Source organism: Aethina tumida, chromosome 3 (genome assembly GCF_024364675.1).
Source record: "Aethina tumida isolate Nest 87 chromosome 3, icAetTumi1.1, whole genome shotgun sequence".
Classification (NCBI taxonomy): domain Eukaryota; kingdom Metazoa; phylum Arthropoda; class Insecta; order Coleoptera; family Nitidulidae; genus Aethina; species Aethina tumida.
The window spans coordinates 10138417-10164817 of record NC_065437.1 but is presented as its reverse complement, the minus strand read 5'-3'; the positions used below and the strand labels follow the sequence as shown (position 1 = coordinate 10164817).

Genomic DNA, 26401 nt, shown 5'->3' with positions numbered 1-26401 from the left:
AACATGCTGGTTATAAATAATATAAATCAGATTCAACAAATAAATTACCCATTTCAGTTTCCATTTATACGAATAAATCCATAGAAAATTGCTTTGACGAATCTAATCCCGCGGCTCAAAAAAATCAAACCTGTTTCAAACGCAAGCCGGCGTATAATATCAAATCGTAATTAAAATACGCAACACCCAATTTATACGCGCCCAACAATAAAATCAATAATCCATTATGTCGCTGCTTTCGGTTAAACACAATTACATACACTTTTCGGTTCGCAGTGCCGACTTGTACGTGCGTTATTTGCACTGTACCGACGCGACGTACCGAGAGATTACGGGGGATGCACGTCATATCGAAATCCCCGACGTTACACATAAATATTTCATGTTATGTGCATGTGCCTCATGTTTCTGAGCGCATTAGTCTAACTCGGTCCGCTGAATGGGATGTGTCAAATATTTAACCGCAATTTTGTTCATGTGGTTTTATAATGCAAAAACACTTTAAATTAATAAATAACAAATAATTAAACTGGCGCATTTTTAACTAACAAAATATTTACTCTAGTCATCAACTGGCAGTGAAATTTTAATGAAAAGTCAACTGAAAACACAGACGAGCGTATTGACATTGCATCACCAGGTCAATTCAATAATCTCCATCAACCTGGATAATATTGATGCGGGTAACAAACACGAAAAGAGAAAATTCGTCCTAGGCAATAAAAATTGGACCTTTTGTGGCAATAGGAATGTGTAATTAGGACCGTCGGCAGCGGTTTTCAAGGATAATGTTGCAGACCTTATTCCCATCATGCGGGAGCGATCTGGGAGTTAAGACGTGCCTAGAGATTCATACATATGAAAACAGATTATCTTCCCGTATGCAGTAGTAGTTGATATGCCTTTTGAGTTATCCAACGTCTATTTTCATAATAGTAAAATGTGTCTGCGCAACGAACAAAATTGATTAAATTAAAATAGTCTAAGGACAAACAGCTATTTGATATTTAGTATTTTGCAAAAGGGCCATTTACTTAGGCGTTTCGTGAACACTGTTAATCGATAGTGTTAATTTCCATACCGTAATTGGACGACTAATCTCCGGATATTCGCTATAACAAATGTGTAATATTATATTGTTGAACCGTGGACACAATAAATTTGAATTTGGTCAGATTACGTCTGGTAACTGGGTTATAAAATATGCATCAAGTTTATGGTCGTTTAGCCTAGATTAGTTCATTTAACCGGCGAAAAGATGCACGATTTATAAATCGACTAAAAAGGTAGAGCGGCCTTAGAGGAGATAAATCACCAACGTGCGATTAAAAATAAAACTAAATGCGAATACGCTGCAAATTTCTTATTTTTTGTACATTTTTCTAACCCTACATTAAACTGATTCTTCCTGTTTATCATATTTAAAGAGCACAATTTCGTAAAAAAGTAAAAAATTAGTATTATTCATCACCCAAAACATAAAATTTCAGAAACATTTCCAAACCGACTAAGATAGATTAAATTCTAAAAGGAATATTAATGGATGAGAAAGCAAAATATGCCGTAATACTTAATCACTTATTCGGATCAAAATTTCGAGCGCATTTAATATACACATTCGAAATTTACACGTTCCCACTTTGATCTGCCACCTCAAATCATTTATATTCATCAGTGTGCGTGGTTTTGAACGAGACACGAAATTTTAAAGCCCTCATCAATCTTTTATCAATTTGGGATTAAACGTATTTCTTTTTCTATGGGGAGATTCGGGCTGAATCACGCCAGACAACAAACGGTATCCTCTTACGAAATTTATTCAGGGCGTGAAAAAACTGGAAACAGGGATAAGATTTTGTCACGAACCATTTAACAACGACAATAATACTTTTCAAATAAAACACCATGCATTTTTATTTAAATTTTATGTGTGATAAATGTACTTTTTATTCAATGCAAGTTGAATGCTAATAAAAGAAATTTTGCTTATGGATTCTCGCCATTGTATACTGAATTGCTTAACCAGTTGTGAAATATCTGAATTACATAAAAATTAACTAAAAAGAAGAACAATTAATGAGTATCTAAACTATACAGTTTATACATATTATTTTCATTTTCCTAATTTTAAATTATACAAAATTGTTTTGAAAATCTTGCACCTTTTATTTATACAGGGTGTTTCACATGTAATTTTTTATTACTTTTAAATTTTAAAATTTTTTACGTTGCATTTATTTACATATTTATACAAAACAAAAAAATTAATATATTAATATTTAACAGTTTTGGAGAGAATAAAATTAAAATTTGTAGTGGCTAGCAGTTCTAATAATATATAATGTTAATGTTTTCATTAATATGGTAAACATAATAAAAATTTAAATAAATGTCAAATGTAAATATTATTATAAATAAATTAAATAAAATTATTTAATTTAAAAAGACAAAAAACTGTTACCATTAATTTATTAAATGAAATATTAAAATATAATATTTTAAAAAAAAGAGACGAGAAGGAAAATTAAATCTTTCTAATTTATTTTGATAAAAAATTTATTTTTGATTCAACAGTTTTCAACAGTTTTGGAATTATTTTTTTCGAAAGATTTTGACAGATTGGTGGTCTAATTAAAAAAATTGTATATATATTCCCTCAATTTCCTGATCTAAATTTCATTGAAAACTTCTGGGATATAGTGAACAACAAAAAAAAAGACACAAAGAGTATAGTAATCAGCAAGATTAATTCACGGTTCTGCAAGAGTCCTGGCAAAATATGGATCCAAACATTATTGACCACATGTTGCTTTCCATTCAAAAAAAGTATTCGGAAGTTATTCATAATAATGGGAATTTTACAAAATACAAGTGTAGAATTAATTAAAATTCTAATTACAAATTGTTTGTAGTAATAAAACTTTAAATAACATAAGTTGCTCTACTTTTTGCCAGCCTAAAACAAATAATCATCAGTAAAATTAAACTATTTATTTTTTTATTGTTTAAGTAATTGTTAAATTTATAAACAGAAGTTAATTTTCAATATACATTTTTTAACATAACAACCAGCACAAAAATTATTTGGATTAAAAAAAGTACACAACAAAGTTATTGATGTTTTCAGATGTACAAAATAACGAATAACCTGTATAAAATTTGAAAGTACTAATAAGAGCTCCTTATGGATGCCCAAAAATTTTCCTTATCAAAATTTGTGGTTTTACATTTTAGTTAAATAATAATTCTGTCAAAATTTTTGGAAAAAATGAATAATTCAAAAACTATTGGGTTTAGGACATACAAATCTAAAAATATACAGGGTATTCAATTAAAAATTAAAACTGGTGAAAATAAAAATGAAATTTTGTTCAAAATAAATTACATACAATGATAAAGTTAAGTTCAAATTGCTATAAAAATTTCAAATCAATTTCATTTTCTGTTCTCCATAAACTAAGTATTTAAGTAAATTAGATTTGTATTTGATTCTTTTTTAATATGTGATATTATTACGTTAAAAACATCACCATCATGCTCTTGTGCATCCATCAGTAGTTCTTTTATGACAATAAGTATAAAGGGCTTTAGTGGATAGAAACAAAGGACATCGTGTGCCACCGGCAAAGTATTTTATTATGTCGTTTTTCTCATTAACAGTTGAAAGAAACCACAAAGATTTTAATGTTCCAATTTCAGGCCTTAAATAATTCCATATTTATGTTTCGCTCGTTAAAATAGGTCAGAAAATCAGTCTTTTGTTTCCAGAAGCCCTTTGAAAGCCGCCCAAAACTTTAACAATTAATTACGGACTTTCGAGCTAATTTATCATAAATTCTTCAAAGTTTAAAGAATTTCCAACGTTTTCAGCAATGAATTAAACATGTTTTGATTGGTAGTGACTTTTTAAACAAGTGAGAACGCGCATTCAAATTAATTATAACGGAGTGGCCGGCAATTAATTTATACAGTTCGGGGATTTCCATTCGGATATTCCGGCACGCTTTATTAATAATTTTGGGCGGTTGATTACTTCCGAGCTTTGAAAATATCGCAATTTAATAATACCTACTCCCCGGTAATTGGAATTCCTCGGCGTACCTGACTCATGAATTAAATATTGAAGTGGCGAAATAATTTATGGAAATAGATATTACATATTTATGTTTGGCCGTACTTGATGTCATCTGCCGTCTTTTCATATTTATTACTTTCACGGCCGGATTACGGTGTGTGGAATTTAGCAATTTCGCAGCGTTCCCGCTCTTATCAACTCCGTCAAAGGTCGCATCAATGAAAACGTGTCGCTAATATATTTATTATTATTGTCTTGATTAACTTATGTCAACTAAAATTCAATAACAAACTTTATTCAGGCCAGACATTTTCATCACATCAAGGCAGTGCTGGTCCGTTTAATCACGGATCACGTTCGGAAAAACTTCACATCCTCTCAATGATTTCCCATTTTATCCTTAATTACGGCCCGTTCGCATAGTAATTGGAGCTCAAAATTGGTGCTTCGTACTAATTGTGGACATTTAGGTGATTTTTTTCCCTATTTTTATGCGACGCGAATACGGTATAATCTTGTTAAAAGCTCAGATCGAATTGACCCCTGTGATTACCACATGTGGACGGAATGTGCCATTTTATACCTTACTTTTATGTTTGGATTATTGAGAATTTCTAATAAAGACAAAACAATCTAAATAAAATTTTGAAACAATATACATTAGACTGGTCGTTTAAATATCAATTTCTTGCGAATCCCCCTAAATAGCTTTTTTATGAAGAAATACTAAAAATAATTTTTTTTAAGGAAATTATATTTTATGGGAATTTTTCTGAAAACTTAAATTTCATTCGAAATATAAACAATTTTAGAACCAAATAAATAAAAACTTAAAACAAATATAATTATACTGCTCAAAAACATAAAAAGCCCATAATATGAAAAAAATTAAGACACCAGCTCAAATGACGAAATTTTTCAAACTGTCATGGAATTATTAGTTGAAATTTATCATTGACAGTAGCTTTTTTGATGATAAAATACCAAGATTTTTTTTAATCAAAACAACGCGTGTTTCATGACAGTCTAATTAAATTTTTTGAGGCAATCATATTTTTTGGAATTTTTTTCTGAAAAATTCAATTTCGTTCGAAATATAAAAAATTTTAGAACCAAACAAATAAAAACTTAAAAATAAAATATAATTATACTGATCATAAGCATATAAAAAAGTCAAAAATATGAGAAAGATTAAGACATGAGCTCAAATGACAAAATTTTTCAAACTTTCATGGAGAAATTTATCATTGAAATTAGCCTTTTTCATGAAAAAATATTAGAAATTTTTTTTAATGATAACAACACGTACTTCAAGACGAGCTAATTTAATTTTTTGAGAATTTTTCCTGAAAAATACAATTTTATACGAAATATAAACAATTTTAAAACCAATTATATATATATATATATATATATATATATATATATATATATATATATATATATATATATATATATATATTTTAAATACGAAACGAAATATTTTAAATACGAAACGAAATATTTTAAACTTTTATGAAACTGTTAGTTGATATTTATCATTGGAATATTAATAACAATGTTCCATTGTCAGTAATATATTTAATAAGATATTTAAAAAAATACCAAAAAAGTAATTTAGATATATTTATCATACAAGGAGTAACAAAAAATAGCATTAATCTTTAGAACTACTCCGTCCCTGACAAAGTAAATAATCTATCAAGAAGGCCGTGGCAAAAATAATTTGTAGAAACTTGTCCTATTATTTTTATGTGTTCTATCTGAATCCGGAAGATTGCCTACATATTCTGAGATACCCTGTATATACATATATAATATTTTTTTACTTACAAAAGAATAATAAATTAGTATTAAAAATTAGGGGAAAAAATAATGGTAATAAAAATATTTTCAAATACAAACAAGGTAAATTCAGATAATAATAAATTGAAATGTAATTTTGAATGATGATTAAAACATTTTTAAGAGGCTGCATTTTATTAAATATTTTTTAAATTACGAATAGATCCCTAGCATATTGTAATGGCTAATAACCTTAGTTACTGAAGATTTTTATTAAATTGAAAATTTGAAATTAAAATTTTCTTAATTAAATTTAGTATACATTAAACATTTAATTATTAAATTTTAATTTAATTATTTTATTATTACATAAAATAAATTTATATTTTTTAATTAAATTAATTTATTTAACAACAGCTCAACTAAAACAATTTTTTTGATAATATTTTCCATTAATAAATAAAAAATATAAATAATATTTTGGAATTTTAAATACTTCATGTAATTGCAAATAAAATAGCTATACCACATCCTATATCTATTCTTAATAGTTTTTGAATAACTGTTAATTTTTTTCAAAATTTTGATAAAGTCACCAATTTTGGTTTTATTTTAAATTTATTCAGCCTTAAATTATATTTTCTTTAATTGTTCGTGATTTATTTACAAATTATTTATTTCTATTTATAAATTTACTTATAATTATACAAATCAAAAATAATATTTGTGTTTTAATCTAATAATAATATTTTGAATAAGAATTCGTTATAACAAATTCATAGCCAACTTGATTTGCTGATTTTGTAATAAAAAAGAACTACTATCGCTGTATTGAATTTTTAACCTAATAAATAGTTCGAATAAAACTTATTAGAAATTCAGATTTTTACAAAAATCCTACGTTGAAATCACACACATATATCAGAAATAGAAACATGAGAAAACTTTCACATACTTTCATACATAAGAAATATAACAGAAAAATTAATAATCAACCGAAAAAATTAGAAGTGTGTCTTTGTCTCATCGAAATCAAAATGCACAATTCTTGTTGGGATCCTTAAAACTCTTAAATTGATAAAACGCCTCTCCTGTTTAATTTATTAGTATTTATTTGTATGTGTAAATATTAAATCTATATTTTCAAGCATAAAAAACAATTATGTTAACTTAATTATTTTTTTAATTATTGACTTAAATGCAAATATGGACTCTTTTTATTTACTGTCATTACGAAAGTCATAGCCCACTTTAAAACATCTGCTTTCAAAATTGTAATTTTGAAAGCAGATGTAGTTGTACTATGACAAGAATAATAGATAGTATAGAATATAGCCTGAAAGTGAAATTCGTAATCTACTAAAATAGACTTACCGGAAATTTATCGAAATCTTCATAACATTCAGCGATTAAATTATGTAAATCAGTCAGAAAAAACGTAAAAAAAACACCACACGATATATTTTTATAATAATCACTACATAAAAGTCAATAAAAACCAGTGAAAAGTGTGGACGTGTCTTCGCCTCATCAAAATCTTTTAAAAATGAATCAGTTAGATATGACTTTTGTTTTTTTCAGTTGTCACCCTTACAATGACACAGTCAACTATATTTGATTTCATATTTACTATATATATATTTAATTTATATTTATAAAATACCTTTTGAATAAATACATTAGAATTAGGACAACAATTATTATATGAATTAAACAATAAGAACTGTAACTATAAAAAAGTTTGAGACAATATTCGATTCAAAATACATAACGTGAACAAGCAATATTCTTAATTTATCAAAAATTAATGATGCGAATCTGTTGCAATAACACATCTAAGAACATTTATTTACTGTGTCACAATTGAACACTCGCACAGTTTTTACTACTATCCCCTCCAATCTCACACACTCGCTGCAAGCGAATATAACCTTTAAGGTGTAACTCCAGATCTGACGCCGACCGTACTATCGCGTTCATAAGTGGTCTGCCACTTCAATGACGTCAGGCCGTAAACGGTCACATTCTGTATTACCGTGCACTGCCGAGACGGTAGAGCACGGTAATACAGAATGTGACCGTTTACGGCCTGACGTCGTTGAAGTGGCAGACCACTTATGAACGCGATAGTACTTGTTGCTATCGTAACACGTAAAGAGTTAAATGAATATACCCCAAAATGAAATTCTTAACCTAATAAACAGTTGTGACAAAAAACTTACCAGAAATTTCTCAAGGCTTTCATAAGATCCAGCGTTAAAGTCACATAAATAAGCCGGAGAAAACGTAAAACACTACACGATTATATTTTTAAACAAACGCAACAGAAAAATCGACGTAAATCGGTGTAAATTTGAGAACGCGTCTTCGTCTCGATAAAATCTGTTAAAAACGCATTAATTCGCTTGTTCGCCACCGACCAATAAGAACACAGAATGTTTATTGCGATTCCTGGAAACGATATACCTTCCTCCTATTTTATGTATTCTAATTTCTTTTTATTTGTACTTACCACAACTGTATTTTCAAATGTAAAATATCATTTAAATACATCAATTACTTCAAACTAATTTAAATCTTTTGAATAAATATGTTATTAATAGATTAAATATGAATTTTGGTTTTTTCAGTTATCGCCATTACAAAAGTCATAGCCAACTATCAACATTTTCTTTCAAGTTTACAATATTTATTTGATTTATTGGAATTACTTACACTATTATAAAGAGAATAGGCTTAAATGACGAAAAAGTATTTATTGTTGACGTATCACGAAAATAATCTAATAAATATGCCTCATTATAGAATTCTTAACCTAATAAACAATCCTGATAAAACTCACAACAAATTTCTCCAATTTTTCATGAGATCCAGAGTTAAAGTCACACAAGTCAGTCAGAGAAAACATAAAAACACCACACGATATATTTTTATAATAAACGCAACGGTAAAATCTATACAAACCGGCAAAAAATTTCGGACGCATTTTCGTCTCATCAAAATTCGTTAAAAATGCATTAGTTCACTCGATTGCCACCGACCAATAGAAATGCACAATACTTATTGCGATTCCTGGAAACGATGAACGTTTGTCCTATTTAATTTATTCGAATTTCATCTCATGTTTACTTATCAGAACTGTATGTTCAAATATAAAATATTATTTAGTTAGTTCAAACTAATTTATAGTTTATATATAAATATTTTGTTATTAGAATAAATATCAATTTTAATCTTTTCAATCGTCGCCATTACAAATTCACAGCCAACTATAAAGTATATGCGGTAAAAATTAAAATATTTGATTTATTTTAACTCTGAGCCTTAATTTTATGAAAATATGCTGAAACCACATAAAAGTCTTTGTCATTGTCATATCTCGACCAAACTCATATAAATACCATACGTCTCAAATTGAATTCTTAACATAAGAGACAGTTGTAACAAAACTTACCAGAAATCTCTCAAAATGTTCATAAGATTCAGCGCTAAAGTCACACAAATCAGTCAGAGAACACGTAAAACGCGACACGATATATTTTTATAATAAACACTACAGAAAAATCAATAAAAACTGGCGAAAATTATGGACGCGTCTTGATCTCATCAAAACCGGTTAAAAATGCATTAATACCCTTGTTCACCACCGACCAATAGAAATGCAGTAGTACATTTATTGTGATTCCTGGAAACGTAAACGCTTGTCCTATTTAATTTAGTCGAATTTATTTTTATGTTTTCTTACTTTAACTGTAATTTAAAATACAAAAATTAGTTCAAATTAATTTAAAATTCCGGGAAAAATATTGTACTATTAAATTAAACTTTGAAATATCCGCTTTCAAATTTGCAAGTTTTATTTAATTAATTAGAATTATGAACAACGATATTGAGAAAGTAGTCTTAAGTAAAAAAAAGGGTTTGTTGTTTTTGTATTATGATTAGATAAAGTGCCTCAAAACGAAATCCATAACCTAATAAACAGTTCTGGCAAAACTTCTTCCTTCTTTTCTTCCAGAAATTTCTTAAAATTTTCATAAAATCCAGTGTTAATAATCAGACAAATCATTGTTCGTTGGCAGTTCTTATCTGCTTAGTGATTTTGGTGTTTTTGAGCCCAGCTGTTCAAATTTTATCAAGCCTCAATGGTTCTTCTTTTCTGTTGTTTCCATGTTTATGCATTTCAGTTGCTTCCCTAATCATTCTGTTGTGATATCCAGTTGTAGGCAAGGTAAGCAATTGTGTATCTTGGAATTTTATCTTATGATTTCCATCTATCAGTACATGTGCAGCTACAGCAGATTTGTCTGATTGTCCTAGGACGCAGTTTCATTTGTGTTCCTTAATCCTAGTTCCAATTGAACGTTTTGTGGCACCGATGTATACTTTCCCGTAAGAGCATGGTATGCGGTTTATCCCAGAAGCTGTTTGATGGTCTCTCCTATCTTTGGCAGATCTGAGACTATGTTGAATCTTCCTTGTTGGTATAAAAACAGTATGCATTCCATCGGTAACTTTACATATATATGGAGGAGTAGCTTTACCAATCGTGGGCTCACTAGGTGGAACTTTATTATTAGTATGTCTCATTATAAGTCTTATATCTCAGCGTTTGTATGCGTTGGCCTGTAGTGTTATTTCTAAGAGCTCTTGTTTTTCAGCGAGGTGGTGTGTGGCACATATCCTTTTGGCTTGTTCCGTTAGTGTTTTGATGACCCCTTATTTTTGACTAGGAAGATGGTTATATAGTTTATGTAGATATCGATCGGTGTGTGTAAGTTTTAGATATACTGTATGGTTTAAACGTTCACACACTCTTTTTTCTATGACGTCCAAAAAAGATATTTGGTTCTCCTCCAATTCCATTGTGAATATGATATTGTTATGTTGGGAGTTTAGGTGTTTTAGAAACTGATCTAGTTTTTCTTGTCCATGTTTTCATATTATGAAAGTATCATCCACGTAACGATATCATACAGAAGGTTTATGATTGGTAGTCTCAATCGCTTTTTGTTCAAACTTTTCCATAAAGAAATTGGCTATCACTGAACTAAGAGGACTTCCCATAGCTAATCCTTCACTCTGTTCGTAGAATTTGTTGTTTGAGTAATTGTTTTTGGATACCCCTGGTTTGGATGATTTCTTTATTAGGAGGTTGATGTTTCTTATCTTTTTCTGTGTTGGATAATAAACCATTAAACTTATTGTGATTCCTAGAAAGAAATTCCAAGATATTAAGACATTAACTTTGTATATTATTGTTAAAAATAATATATAATTTTATTTATAATTGTTACAAAAAATCTTTAAAAATGTTGTTTTTCTAAAAAAAAAAAAAATAATAAAAAGTTTCAAAAAACTTGAGCAATTGTACTCTGATCTAGTCTCCCAATATGGTCAGCAGGAATTACTAGATGGAAATTGATGTATGGGATACACCAAATCTAATTTATAGCTTGTAGTTTAACCTGTTGTATTAATTTACCAGAATATATTTCAAATAACAAAAATCTAAATAGCTTTTAAAAATGTTTACACGCTTTTTAAAAGACAAACAATGGACTATTTTCATAAATAAAAAAATTTAGTTACCAGATTATAGGTGGTGCATTAATTTCTTGGAACGGGGTATAAATAAATAAATTTAAAAATTATGTTATTTTATGTGTTTGATCATCTTCTTTTATTAAATATCGTACATTTTGAAAAATAAATAAATATTTTACGTATGTTACTTACTTAACTAAAACTAACATAAAATTTGTTTGTTAAAGTTATTAAATTAATTAATTCAGCAACCTTCTTCTATCTCTTTATTATGTGTCCTAAGTTATACTCCGCCCTTATTTACCATACAATAGCCCGACGTTTATTCCGTTTAACCTGCCATCACAAATCCGATTCTTCGTCCGGCCCCTAATGCCCCAGTTTCAGTTCTTCCAAACACCCCGACACATCCGACAAAGTAAATACAATTTAGCAACCTGAGTGACACGTGTCCGTTAAATTAGCGGGACCTTTTACAGAGACGAAATGACGGAGGGCAAGACACGGACCGGACGGCCGAAGCTGCAGCGTTCAGAGAGGGTTTTCAGCGAGTCCCATCTCACCTCCTGGGAGCTGTTCGTCAGGGACTCCCTCCTCACCCTCGCGTGGCCCGAGCTGCTCAACAGCGTTTCCAGGTAAGTGGTTTCCTTTCATATTTCATACAACTATTGAAATGCAAACAAGCCCGGCTAATTTACTGCTCGGTTTTCTCGGTGACTTTGTTTTTCTTAGCCGAACGGTGGAGGTGTCTCAAATAGGGGATTACAAAGTATTACTTTGAGTGGGCAAACTATGCGCCTAGCGAAAGTAAAATAAAACTAGCTTTTGATGGAAAATATTTTAGTTTTCAATTAAAATTTTCTTTTTTCCATAAATTTTTTATTTTATAATAAATTTATTTTTTTTCTAAATTTTTGCATATATATATCAAAATCACGTCAGATATAACATTGACAATCAGCATAACTTTAGTTTTAAACATTTACAAAACATTCGAAATTTATTATTAGTTTTTTGAATTATATTCTGCCAATTTTTTTAGTATTTTTTAATTTTGTTATTGTTATTGTTAGCAAACTTTTAAAAGTCTGTATAATAAAAATTTATCTTTCTAAATTATTATAAGCATTTATATTTGAAATATATTTTTATTTACGGAATTTTTCAAAAAATTTTTTTAAAAATTGATCCATTTTCACATTTTCCATACCATATATAAAAAAATATATATTTATGACAATCAGCACAGTTTTTACTTTCTAAATTTTTACAAAACATTTATATTTGAAACTTATTTTATATTTATAGAATTTTTAAAAATTTGTTATATTATAATTCTGTTATTTTCATTTAATCTTTTCATAGTACCAATTTTTGACAATATTTCTTAATATTCTACACAGTTTCTACTTTCTAAATTTTTACAAAACATTTATATTTAAAATTTATTTTGTATTTTTAGAATTTTTCAATAAATTTTATAATGTGATCCTGACAATTTCTTTTAATCTTTTTTAATACAAATTTTTGGCAATAATCTTTTTAAATATTGTCAGCAAATTTTTAAAAGTTTATTTAAGTTATTTCAAAAATTTTATACTTTCTAACAATTTGCACAGTTTTAACTTTCTAAATTTTTACAAAACATTTATATTTTAAATTTATTTTTAATTTATAGAATTTTTCAAAATTTTTTATAATTTCATTCTGGTAATTTCTTTTAGTATTTTTAATATACACTCTTGAACAAAAGTTTGAAAACCGTAGGAGATGTATTTGTTGAAAATACCAAATAAACAATAATTATAAAATATAATATTAACATAAACCTTTTGCATATTTATTTCGTTAGTTTGTTAGTTAATTTCGATATTATAAAACATATTATAAAAAGTAGACAATTTATTCGAAAATTAAACTATTTAATAAGGTTTTTTAACTTATGTCCAAATAAAAAAGTTTATTTTTGTATAAAATTCTATTCCATTTTGTAAACATCATAAAAAATTTAACCCTGAAAATTTCTTTTAGTATTTTTTAATTTAAATTTTTGACATTAATATTTCCAAATATTTTCAACAATTTTCTAAAATTATATATTATAAAAATCTATCTTTTCTGACAATAACATAAAAAATAAATAAAATAAAATTCTATTTTGCTTTATAATAACTTAATAAAAGTAAATACAATTTCTGGAAGCATTTTTTTGATCCCTTATACAGGAGATAGAATAGTAATTTTATTTAAATCATTCATTGTTTATTAATTATTTGAATATAAACAATTAAATTTTAGGGTTTCCAAACTTTTGTCCAGGAGTGTAAATATTTAACAACAATATTTCTAACTATTGTCAGCCAATTTTTGGCAATAATATTTCTAAATATTATTAGCATATTTTTAGAAGTCTATACTAAAAGCACAGTTTTAACTTTCAAAATTTTTATAAAACATTTATATCTGAAATTTAATTTTAATTATTAAATTTCTTCAAAATTTGTTATAATTTGATACTGACAATTTCTTTTAGTCTTTTTTAATATAAAGTTTTGGCAATAATATTACGAAATTTTGTATTACAAAAAATTATATATTCTAAAAAATTTGCAAAGCTTTAAGTTTCTAAACTTTTACAAAATATTTATACTCAAAATTTATTTTTAATTTTTTTAATTAATGAAAAATTTGTATAATTTAATTTTGACAATTTCTTTGAGTATTTTTTAATCTAAATTTTTGACATTAATATTTCTAAATATCAACAAATTTCTAAAAATCTATATTATAAAACATTTATATTTTCTGATCATCTCCACAATTTAATTTTTAAAACTTTTACAAAACATTTACATTTATTATTTACAGACAATTTCTTTTAGTCTTTTTTAATCTAAATGAAATAAACTTTTTAAAAACTGTATTACAAATAATTTAAATCTTAACAATTTTAATTTTATAAATTTTTACATTTTTCATATTTTTTTTATAATTTGATCCTGTCAATATTTTTTTTAATTGTTTCATTATTATATTTAATAATCATTAATATTTTAACAATTATTATAATCTTAAGTTTAGGTATACTTTTTATGTTAATAGACTTTTTGAACACATTACATAATTAAACTATTGTAATTAGATTTGTATCCATTTGAGCAGTAAACATTTTTAATTATGTCGCCAATTTGAAGCTTGGAACTTCTTTTTCCTCCTATTTTCAAGTGTGACGACATAAAAAGACACACGTAAACTTAATATGGACACACGTCCGAAGTTTTACGTGGCCGTAAACCACTCGCGATAATAAAACAGGGACAATATCGATCCTGGGGGCGAGTAAATCATCAATTTTACTCAGTTGTAGACCATGTGCCGTTCACTCACATACCCTGAATTACAGGTCAATTAAAAGGAATCGGCGCGCATGCACATTTTTAATAAACGCTTTGATTATGTCGATTGAAATGCCACATGGATGAGTCCGACCGGCGCATGCCCCACATTTTGAACCGATCGGGCTCAACAGGCATTATTTGATCTAGATCAGTTAACCACATTTAAGTTTTGCATTATCTGTGTTCGGCGCGTCGTTGTTTTATCGCCGGTTCTAGCTGGTTTTTTAATTAAAATCTCTGCTGCACATTTTCGCTACGCGAGTGCTTCGTTAGTTTTGTTTTGTGAAATATGTGGCTCCGTTTGTGGGGAAACTTCTGCGGAGATAGTTCGGGAGATTTATTCTACGTGAGGGAAAAGATAATATCACTGCGAAATTATTTGACAAAAATTTATTGTGTTTAAGGTAGAAATTTTGTCGTTAAATATTTTCTTTGTCATTTTTATTCCAAATTAATTAATTAGAATAAACAATTTTTTTAATTAGCGAAAAAATAAAAAAGTCAATATTTAATATAATTAAATTTTTTTAGTTTTTAATAATATAAAAAATTCAACAATTCTTCTAAAATAAAATATACACTGTGATTTCTTTAAAATTGCCATTTTTTACAAAGTTGTACCAATCATTAATTTTCCTTTACATGTTACTGTTTATTTAAATTTAAATATGAGAATTTCAAATTAGATTACAATTAATAAAGAATACAAAAAATTAAATTGCCCTACCATCTTATAAATTAAACATTTTGTTTTTAATAATATAAAAAATACAAAAATAAAATGTTTAAATATTTAATGAAATATTACAAAATATACTGGATGACTTGTTTAAAATTAATTAAATTTTCTTTTACAAGGATTTAAAAGTTACTGTTGATTTAACTGTGAAAATTTCAAATTAGAATAACAATAATAAAGGATACAAAAAATTAAACTGCATTACCATCTTATAAATTAAAATTTTCTTTTTTAATAATATAAAAATACAAAAATTCATGTAAAATGGTTAAATATTTAATAAAATTAAAATTAGGGGATTTATGATTAGAATAATATTAACAATAATAATGAAATATTAAATATTATAAAATATACAGGGTGATTTATTTAAAATTACCATTTTTTACAAAGTTTCTTATAAAATATTTAAATATGTGATAAAATTAAAATTAGGGTATTTATGATTAAAATATTATTAATAATAAATAATGAAATAGTAAATATTATAAAATATACACGGTGATTTTAAACATAAAATTACCAAGTTTTACCAATTATTAATTTTCTTTTACAAGGATTTAAAAGTTACTGTTGATTTAAACGTGAGAATTTCAAATTAGATTACAAATAATTAAGAATACAAAAAATTAAACTGCTGTACCATCTTATAAATTAAACTTTTCATTTTTAATAATATAAAAAATATAAAAATTCGTACAAAAATTAAAATTAGGGGATTTATGATTAAAATTATAGTATTAATAATAATGAAATATTAAATATTATTAAATATACAGGGAGATTTGTTTATAATTACCACTTCTTATAGTTATAATTTTTTTTAATTTTATTTTACAAGGATTTTAATGTTAGTGTTGATTTAAATGTGAGAATTCACTAAGTTATTTATTAGAAGTTTCTGGAAAATATTTTATAGCAATTATAACTTGATTTGAACACTTGATTGTTTTATAGATATTTTAATTAAACTATCAATCTAGCAAAATTTTTGGAAATAAATTAATAATCCAAATATATATATATATATGGTGTTTCATCGGGAATAACGAATTAAAAAAGTATTGTTCAAGATATAATTGCTATAAAAATTTTAAATTAATTACTTAAACTTTTACAGTTATCTATAAATTTCTAATGAATATTTCAATATTTTAAATTAACTTAATATATTACGAAAATTTAGTAAAATATAAAAATAAAACAACAAACAAAATAAAAATTGAAGATTTAAATACTTTTTAAAACGATAAAATTAACAAAACAACAAACACAAAAACTCCGCAACATATTTTTTTTAGTATATTTGTTTCTATAACAACGAAACAAAATAATTTCTAAATAGCCTACTAATTAACTCAGAGTATTAATTAATAGATAATATGAAAAACACTTTCTGAATAAAAAACAAAAATATAAAAATTTGAAGGGGTTATATTCATTTTTTCAGTCCATTTGTAAATTTAATATTCATGTACCCTAAACTTTTTATCGGTAAAACAAAAACAACAAACAATTGACGAATCAACGGAAAAATCAAATTGACACTCAGATCAAATCAAATATTGCACATCTCTGAATCAGCTCCGAATCACCAGAAGATGAGAACCGCCACATTGTTCAAGAAAGTCGAACTTGTAACAACCCCAATAAACGAGGCGATCAAGCCGATGCTCTGGCTTATGGGCACGTGGAAAGCAGTAAAAGCCGACGGATTCTACCCCACCATGAAGCCGTTTAAATACGGCGAGCGCATGAAGTTTGTATCCATAGGCCAGCCCAACATGTTCTACAGCTCGATCACCTGGAAGTTGAAGGAGAAAACCCCGTGGCACTTGGAGTGCGGGTACTTGAGAATCAAACCAAAAACTTGTGAGGTCAACTTTTTGGTCACCCAAAACTTCGGACTCTCCTCCGTCGACTGCGGAACCGTGGAGGAAGGTTCGATGACGGTCTCCTCCGACGAGGATATGATCAGCCGGATCACTTTTGCCAGCAAGCCTTTCGTTAAGAAAATGATGAGGTGCTACAGGCTCAACGACAAAGGTGAGCTCGAGTATACCATGTTCATGGAGACGACAGCCACTCCGATGACGCAACACTTGGACGTGTTGTTCAAGAAGGAGGAGACTTGCTAAATTACCACTTTTACTGCTTTTTACAATATTATTGACTTTTCATGTCCGAATAAATATTGCTAGATACGAAATAGTTTCAATATTCTATATTAACTTGGCAATACGAGTTGCCAAGAAGTAGGGTTGATCATGCAATAAGGAGAAACGAGGCGGGCATATTGAAAGTCGACGAACCGAAGGGTAATAGGCAAGGGAAATCACTTAGAGAATATACATGAGTGGGTTTCGCCATTGTGGCACACAAAAATGCTGTCAAACGTGTTATTAAGTTTACACTTGACATTTTGTAGGTTGTTTTCGGACAAATATAGAATGTTTTTATTCTGTATAATTAAAAACAGAACTACAAATATCTCATTGGGATTAAACAGAAATTATTGTCATTGGTTCCATTCCTTTTCAATTTGACCGATTGACTTCATGATTTTACATTTTGATGACTACGATATTTAGCAATTTAATTAGACAAGAGGAACTTTCTGTCAAATGCCAACAATTACGTTAATTGATTTTTTTAAACATACAGTGAACAATTTATAAAAGCTTGAATTATTGATTTACTTTTACAAATAATTAGTAAAATAAACAATGATTAATTTACTTTTACATTGTCAAAAGTTGATTTAAATGAGAAATCTTATAACAAGATTATATAAAGAACATAAAAAACTATATTTTATTATTAATTCAGTTTTTTATTAACAAAAGTTTAAAAATTAAATATGATAAAATATAATATTTATAATGAAAATAATCGTAGTAATGACTCAGTACAAGTTTAAAATATTTTAATAAATCAGGTAATATGTATATGTATATAAACTTAAAAAATGTAAAACCTATTTGGTTATATAAGAATATAAAAAAATCAAATACACATTTTTGTTTATTTTATTAATTATTAGTTCAAAATATAACAAATTCTATAAAGCTCTGAATTATTAATTTGATATGATATATAATAAAAAATATAAAAAATTAAATTCAATTGATAATAAAATATTAATTTAAAAAATTAAAAATTATCTTCCAAAAAGATTAAAAAATAAAATTGAATTTATAATGAAAATTATAGTAATAGTATTAATTTTGAATGATTTTTAAATGAATTAATTTAAGATATTTGTTAAAAAACTATTAAAATCAATACGTATTGGAATTCGAATGCGAATATCTCCTAAATAGCTGAAGTAATCGATTAACGACAGGAGACTTTTTTGTAGAGCGTTTAATTTCCTACAAATATATAATAATATAATATTTACTTATCTACGAGTTATACAATTTAGAAGTGAAAAAGAAATGCTTGTTAAATTCTTCAAACTTTGACCTCTGATATCTTCTAAACGTAAAAAATGTGAGACGCCTTTTTCTTAGACCGTTCAATTTCCTACGATTTAATAATGATAAGATACTAATTTTGCCATATGGATCTGTAATGGAGGGTGAGAAAGACCTTCCTATTAAAATTATGAGGTCATCTTTGGATTTATATATATATATATATATATATATATATATATATAAAATATCAATTTTAATAATAATTTTTATTTATTTTATTAAATGATTATTATTAAACAAATAATTAAAAATGATCATATTTTAAATATATAATAATTACATACAATAAAGAGTAAAAAAACTCCGTACTATTTTATATTAAATTAAGTTTAATAATATAAAAAATCCGAAATTTCCTAAAAAAAGTGTCAAAAAAGAATTTATAATGAAAAATGGATGTAGTAATGACACATGAAAATTATAAAAATTTTAATAAATCAAATAATAATAATAAAGTATATAGATTTTAAAAATGTAAAGCTTTTAAACACATTTTTAATTTCCTATTTGATTATTTAAAAATATCAGTTTTATTTATACATTTTTATTTATTTTATTAATTACTTATTTCGAATATGACCATTTTTAATTATTTATTTAAAGTATATAATAATTACATATAACAAAGAGTATAAAAAACATCCTACTATTTTACTATATCTTACTTTAATAATACAAAAAATCCAAAATTTCTTAAAAAAGTGTATAAAAAAGAATTTATAATAAAAATAGATGAGACAGTAAAATTATAAATATTTTAATAACTTAAATAATAATAATGTAATAATAATAATAATAATAATAATAATAATAATAATAATATATATGTACAAAAAATTGAAAAATGTAAAGCTTTTAAACACTTTTTTAATTTCATATTTAATTATTTGAAAATATCAATTTTATACATACAATTTTATTTTTTTTATTGATTGCTTATTTAAAATATGACTATTTTTAATTATTTCTTCAAAATATATAATAATTACATTCAATAAAGAGTAAAAAAACTACCTAGTATTTTATATCTAATTAATTTTAATAATACAAAAAAAATTCAATATTTCACACAGTAAAATTATAATCTTATTAACTCAAATAATAATACTGTAATAATAATAATAATAATAATAATAATAATAATAATAATAATAATAATAATAATAATAATAATAATAATAATAATAATAATAATAATATATATGTGTATAAATTTGAAAAATGTAAAGCTTTTAAAAACTTTTTTAATTTTCTATTTAATTATTTTAAAATACCAATTTTATATATACATTTTTATTTATTTTATTAATTGCTTATTTAAAATATAATAATAATAACAATAATAATAATATGTATATAAATTTGAAAAATCTAAAGCTTTTAAACACATTTTTAATTTCCTATTTAATTATTTAAAAATATACAAAAATATGAATAAAAAAGTTAAATTTAACTAAACTACTGTTTTTGTTTGTTAATAATAATAATGTTTCCAGATTTGATAAACAGACCGAAATTTTTAATAAAATTTTGTCCTTGTGAAAAAGAATCCGTAAACAAAAAAGCTACAAATACAATTACGGTTGTAATGAAATTGCTTATCGAACAAAATTCTAGATTGTACCGGTCTATTTGTAATTGAGTTAGATAGCTTGTTATAAAAACTTCCCAATTTGACAAAGTGAATTTCAATACATATTATTATTATCAACAATTGATTACTGGAGTGATATCAATCGTTGACAAAATCATTAACTTAAATCACTCTGCAGTTATCGTGGATTTAAGGAGCTGATCTGATTAAAAATTCTGCTCACAAACAGATCGTTCGCTAAAACAACTCAACGAACGAGTACATAATCGAATCAGCAATTAAGTAAGGGATTGAATTCGTTTAAACTCGAAACGGAATGAGACTCATCGCCGAATATAAACATGAGTGTTAAGAACTTGTCGAAGGATGCCGTCGGCCGGATGAACAGACGGATGGCGCTCGTCGCCCAACACAAATTGGACATTCGCAGTTCGAGCTTACAAAACTGGAACTACAATCCGCAATTTAGGTAAGTGGCGTACACAATTTATTTATCCATGTAGTAACGCTACAAGTTCTCTATGTTTCTAGTCGGTTAATGTGATGGTAAATAAATAAATTGGTTTACATGTTCATTTGGTTAATGGAGCAAATTGTAACAATGGAAACTGTGCTCGTCTGTGTTGATTTTGAACTACACTATCGGCAGAAAGTGGAGCAACGTAAAATGTATAAATTGCTAATTATGAACACACTGTATACAAACATATTGGTGTATATTTCTTGTAAATTATTGATTTAATATAAGAGCATTTAAAATAAGAAAAAACAGTTTGTTAGAGAACGTTCCCAAAAAATAACTTAATTTATTCTCTTATATTTTAATATCCTGTTATATTTTAAAATATTTAAACATTCTAATTTACGTGGCCACAGAATAATAAAACAATAAGTAATAATAATTTATATTTTTTATAAATTATTGATTTAATATAAGAGCATTTAAAATAAGAAAAAACAGTTTGTTAGAGAACGTTCTTTAAAATTAATTTAATTTATTCTCTTATATCTAAATTTCCTGTTATATTTTAAAATATTTAAACATTCTAATTTGTGTGGCCACAGGATAATAAAACACAAAATAATACTAACTTATATTTTTTATAAATTATTGATTTAATATAAGAGCATTTAAGATAAGAAAAAACAGTTTGTTAGAGAACGTTCTTTAAAATTAATTTAATTTATTCCCTTATATCTAAATTTCCTGCAGTATTTTAAAATATTTAGACATTCTAATTTATGTGGCCACAGGATAATAAAACAAAAAGTAATATTAATTTATATTTTTTATAAATTATTCATTTAAAATAAAAGCATTTAAAATAAGAAAAAACAATTTGTTAGAGGAGGTTCCCAAAAAATAATTTAATTTATTCTCTTATATCTAAATTTCCTGTTATATTTTAAAATATTTAAACATTCTAATTTATGTGGCCACAGAATAATAAAACAAAAAGTAATAGTAATTTATATTTTTTATAAATTATTGATTTAATATAAGAGCATTTAAAATAAGAAAAAACAGTTTGTTAGAGAACGTTCTTTAAAATTAATTTAATTTATTCTCTTATATCTAAATTTCCTGTTATATTTTAAAATATTTAAACATTCTAATTTATGTGGCCACAGAATAATAAAACAAAAAGTAATAATAATTTATATTTTTTATAAATTATTGATTTGATATAAGACCATTTAAAGTAAAAAAAGAGTTTGTTAGAAAACGTCCTTTAAAATTAATTTAATTTATTCCCTTATATCTAAATTTCCTGCAGTATTTTAAAATATTTAGACATTCTAATTTATGTGGCCACAGGATAATAAAACACAAAATAATACTAATTTATATTTTTTATAAATTATTGATTTAAAACAAGAGCATTTAAAATAAGAAAAAACAGTTTGTTAGAGAACGTTCTTTAAAATTAATTTAATTTATTCTCTTATATCTAAATTTCCAGTTATATTTTAAAATATTTAATCATTCTAATTTATGTGGCCACAGAATAATAAAACAAAAAGTAATAGTAATTTATATTTTTTATAAATTATTGATTTAATATAAGAGTATTTAAAATAAGAAAAAACAGTTTGTTAGAGAACGTTCCCAAAAAATAATTTAATTTATTCTCTTATATCTAAATTTCCTGTTATATTTTAAAATATTTAAACATTCTAATTTATGTGGCCACAGAATAATAAAACAAAAAGTAATAATAATTTATATTTTTTATAAATTATTGATTTGATATAAGACCATTTAAAGTAAAAAAAGAGTTTGTTAGAAAACGTCCTTTAAAATTAATTTAATTTATTCCCTTATATCTAAATTTCCTGCAGTATTTTAAAATATTTAGACATTCTAATTTATGTGGTCACAGGATAATAAAACACAAAATAATACTAATTTATATCTTTTATAAATTATTGATTTAAAACAAGAGCATTTAAAATAAGAAAAAACAGTTTGTTAGAAAACGTTCTTTAAAATTAATTTAATTTATTCTCTTATATCTAAATTTCCTGTTATATTTTAAAATATTTAAACATTCTAATTTATGTGGCCACAGAATAATAAAACAAAAAGTAATAATAATTTATATTTTTTATAAATTATTGATTTGATATAAGACCATTTAAAGTAAAAAAAGAGTTTGTTAGGAAACGTCCTTTAAAATTAATTTAATTTATTCCCTTATATCTAAATTTCCTGCAGTATTTTAAAATATTTAGACATTCTAATTTATGTGGCCACAGGATAATAAAACACAAAATAATACTAATTTATATTTTTTATAAATTATTGATTTAAAACAAGAGCATTTAAAATAAGAAAAAACAGTTTGTTAGAGAACGTTCCCAAAAAATAATTTAATTTATTCTCTTATATCTAAATTTCCTGTTATATTTTAAAATATTTAAACATTCTAATTTATGTGGCCACAGAATAATAAAACAAAAAGTAATAGTAATTTATATTTTTTATAAATTATGATTTAATATAAGAGCATTTAAAATAAGAAAAAAACAGTTTGTTAGAGAACGTTCCCAAAAAATAATTTAATTTATTCTCTTATATCTAAATTTTCTGTTATATTTTAAAATATTTAAACATTCTAATTTATGTGGCCACAGAATAATAAAACAAAAAGTAATAATAATTTATATTTTTTATAAATTATTGATTTGATATAAGACCATTTAAAGTAAAAAAAGAGTTTGTTAGAAAACGTCCTTTAAAATTAGTTTAATTTATTCCCTTATAGCTAAATTTCCTGCAGTATTTTGAAATATTTAGACATTCTAATTTGTGTGGCCACAGGATAATAAAACACAAAATAATACTAATTTATATTTTTTATAAATTATTGATTTAAAACAAGAGCATTTAAAATAAGAAAAAACAGTTTGTTAGAGAACGTTCTTTTAAATTAATTTAATTTATTCCCGTATGCCTAAATTTCCTGTTATATTTTAAAATATTTAAACATTCTAATTTATGTGGCCACAGAAAAATAAAACAAAAAGAAATAATAATTTATATTTTTTATAAATTATTGTTTTAATATAAGAGCATTTAAAATAAGAAAAAACAGTTTGTTAGAGAACGTTCTTTAAAATTAATTTAATTTATATTCTTATATCTAAATTTTCTGTTATATTTTAAAATATGTAAACGTTCTAATTTATGTGACCACAGAATAATAAAACAAAAAGTAATAATTATTTATATTATTTATAAATTATTGATTTAAGATAAGAGCATTTAAGATAAGAAAAAACAGTTTGTTAGAGAACGTTCTTTAAAATTAATTTAATTTATTCTCTTATATCTAAATTTCCTGTTATATTTTAAATTATTTAGACATTCCAATTTATGTACCCACAGAATAATAAAACAAGAAATAATCAAGTTTATGAATTTGTTTTAGACAAATTGAAAGAAGTCTTATGTATGTACCAAAACCGAAAGAAAATTACCTTACATATCATCTTTTCTCTCCTTTCGCATTTCTCAACCAGTACAAATTTATTGTCTATTATACTTTGCTTTGGATTCTTCTGAATGAAACTCGACGTTATTACCCCAATAATTTGCCATAAATTTCTGTCTTAGAAACAGGACATCGTGAGTTATTGCTACCCCAAAACGTCATATATCATAGTCAATTTACGAACTTGGTTCGCTTTTGACAATGTTTTCCGTGTTCTAATGCATCACCCAATTATTTTCGCGTGGACCAACACACTTGACGTTTGTCAAGTAATTAAACATAAAAGTACTGAGAAATGTTTCAGAAAACAAAAAAAAAAACATCAGTACATGTATAAATCTACAGGTCAAAAGTGGCTTACGAATCTGGAACGCACTGATTAAAACGTCTCAGTCTATCCCCGGAATCAGATATTTCAATAGCCAGAATCGTTTCGGTATGAATAGGTTGCGTTCAGCAATCTGAAATCGGCATCCTGTTTGAGCTGTGATAGGAAAGCTCTATTTATTATCCTTTACAATTTCAACTTTCTGTTATCGATTTCCTTGAATCGCGGCCAAATTCCAATACGTGCATCGTATAACATTCGTTCCGGACTTAAATGTCGCACATTTGTTTGTGTTTTTCCGCTCCATCTCAACCGCATACGAATCGAATTCGCACGTTTTTCCTGTACGAAATGGTGTCCCATCTTAAATGGTTACGAAGTTTATGCATCTCATGTTGCCATTGTGGGGTTTTATGGTAGAAATTTAAGTCTGCAATGCTTTTAATATTAATTTATCTTAAATCAAGTATTTTAAAACAAAGACAACGTAAAGTATCGACAAACGTAGAGCAACGTTTTTTAAAATTTAAATAATTTTTGTTCTGGTTATTATATTTAAAAAAATATATATTGAAAATCAACTTCCCTTTTACTTTAACAATCATATAGTTAAACAATAAAAAAAAAAAATAAATTTGGCAGTTACAGAAACTGACGATAGAAGTGAATATTTGGATCTTTTAGTATTAAAATTTGAAATTTCATAACGTTTGAATTAAATTTATCAACATCAATGTGGTTTTCACATCTATTGACACTCCGAGCAACAATTTTATACATGTTTATATGGTTTTTTTTTATTTAAATATATTACGGGATGTACAAGATCATGATTAAATATAAATACAATTTAATTGAAATAACAATTAATATACAATCATATTATTTATGGATAGTATTTGTATTTACTTAAATTTCAATGTACTTGATTTTTAACATTATTTTAATTGTTTACATCATTGCTTATGGTAACTAAAGTAAGATATAAAAAAGTTTTATTTAAATTTATCTAAGTATCGCGTAAAAGCGGCATCGATTGTCATTTTATGTTTTTGTAGTACTGATTTTTCGATCATTGGACATATTTAATTAAATTTTTCACTAAATCCATTCAATTTCACTTAAAAGACATAAACATCACTATACGTCAACTGTATAGCTTATATATTACTATAAGCATGTCGGTGACGCGAACGCACGAGATGTAACCCATCGAAAAAGTGTCTAAGGCGCACAGTACACTGCGCCTGCGCCAGTCATAGACATGTCAATGACGCGAACGCATAATATTTTCCAACCAAAAAGTGCCTAACGGGGCTAAAGAAGTTTTCACTTCTAAAAATACACTATTATTATTTGTTAGAAAGGCTTATTTTCAGTTTACATACTTTTGTTGACGGTATAAAAAACAAGCATGTTTTACTTTTGCTTAATAAACATCCCTCCTTTGATTGT

The 26401-nt window shown here is 25.6% G+C and overlaps 2 protein-coding genes across 2 annotated transcripts in view; both read left to right on the top strand.

Annotated features, from left to right (window-relative positions):
• Nucleotides 1-17145: 17145 nt before the first annotated feature.
• On the top strand, nucleotides 17146-17682 carry LOC126264781 (peroxynitrite isomerase THAP4-like). Its single transcript, XM_049964068.1, has one exon. It carries the CDS (start codon nucleotides 17146-17148, stop codon nucleotides 17680-17682), a length of 537 nt encoding a protein of 178 aa, XP_049820025.1.
• A 3302-nt stretch (nucleotides 17683-20984) lies between these two features.
• Nucleotides 20985-26401, top strand: part of LOC109600985 (GTPase-activating Rap/Ran-GAP domain-like protein 3) — an 81236-nt gene continuing 75819 nt past the window's right edge. Inside the window, exon 1 of the mRNA XM_020017180.2 lies at nucleotides 20985-21089. Within this exon, the coding sequence (XP_019872739.2) occupies nucleotides 21001-21089 (89 nt within the window). The 5' untranslated portion in view covers nucleotides 20985-21000. The remainder of the gene's footprint in view (nucleotides 21090-26401) is intronic.

What these genes read in the sequence shown, in the direction of transcription:
- LOC126264781 (XM_049964068.1), top strand. Translation starts at nt 17,146, where the DNA reads ATGAGAACCGCCACATTGTTCAAGAAAGTCGAACTTGTAACAACCCCA.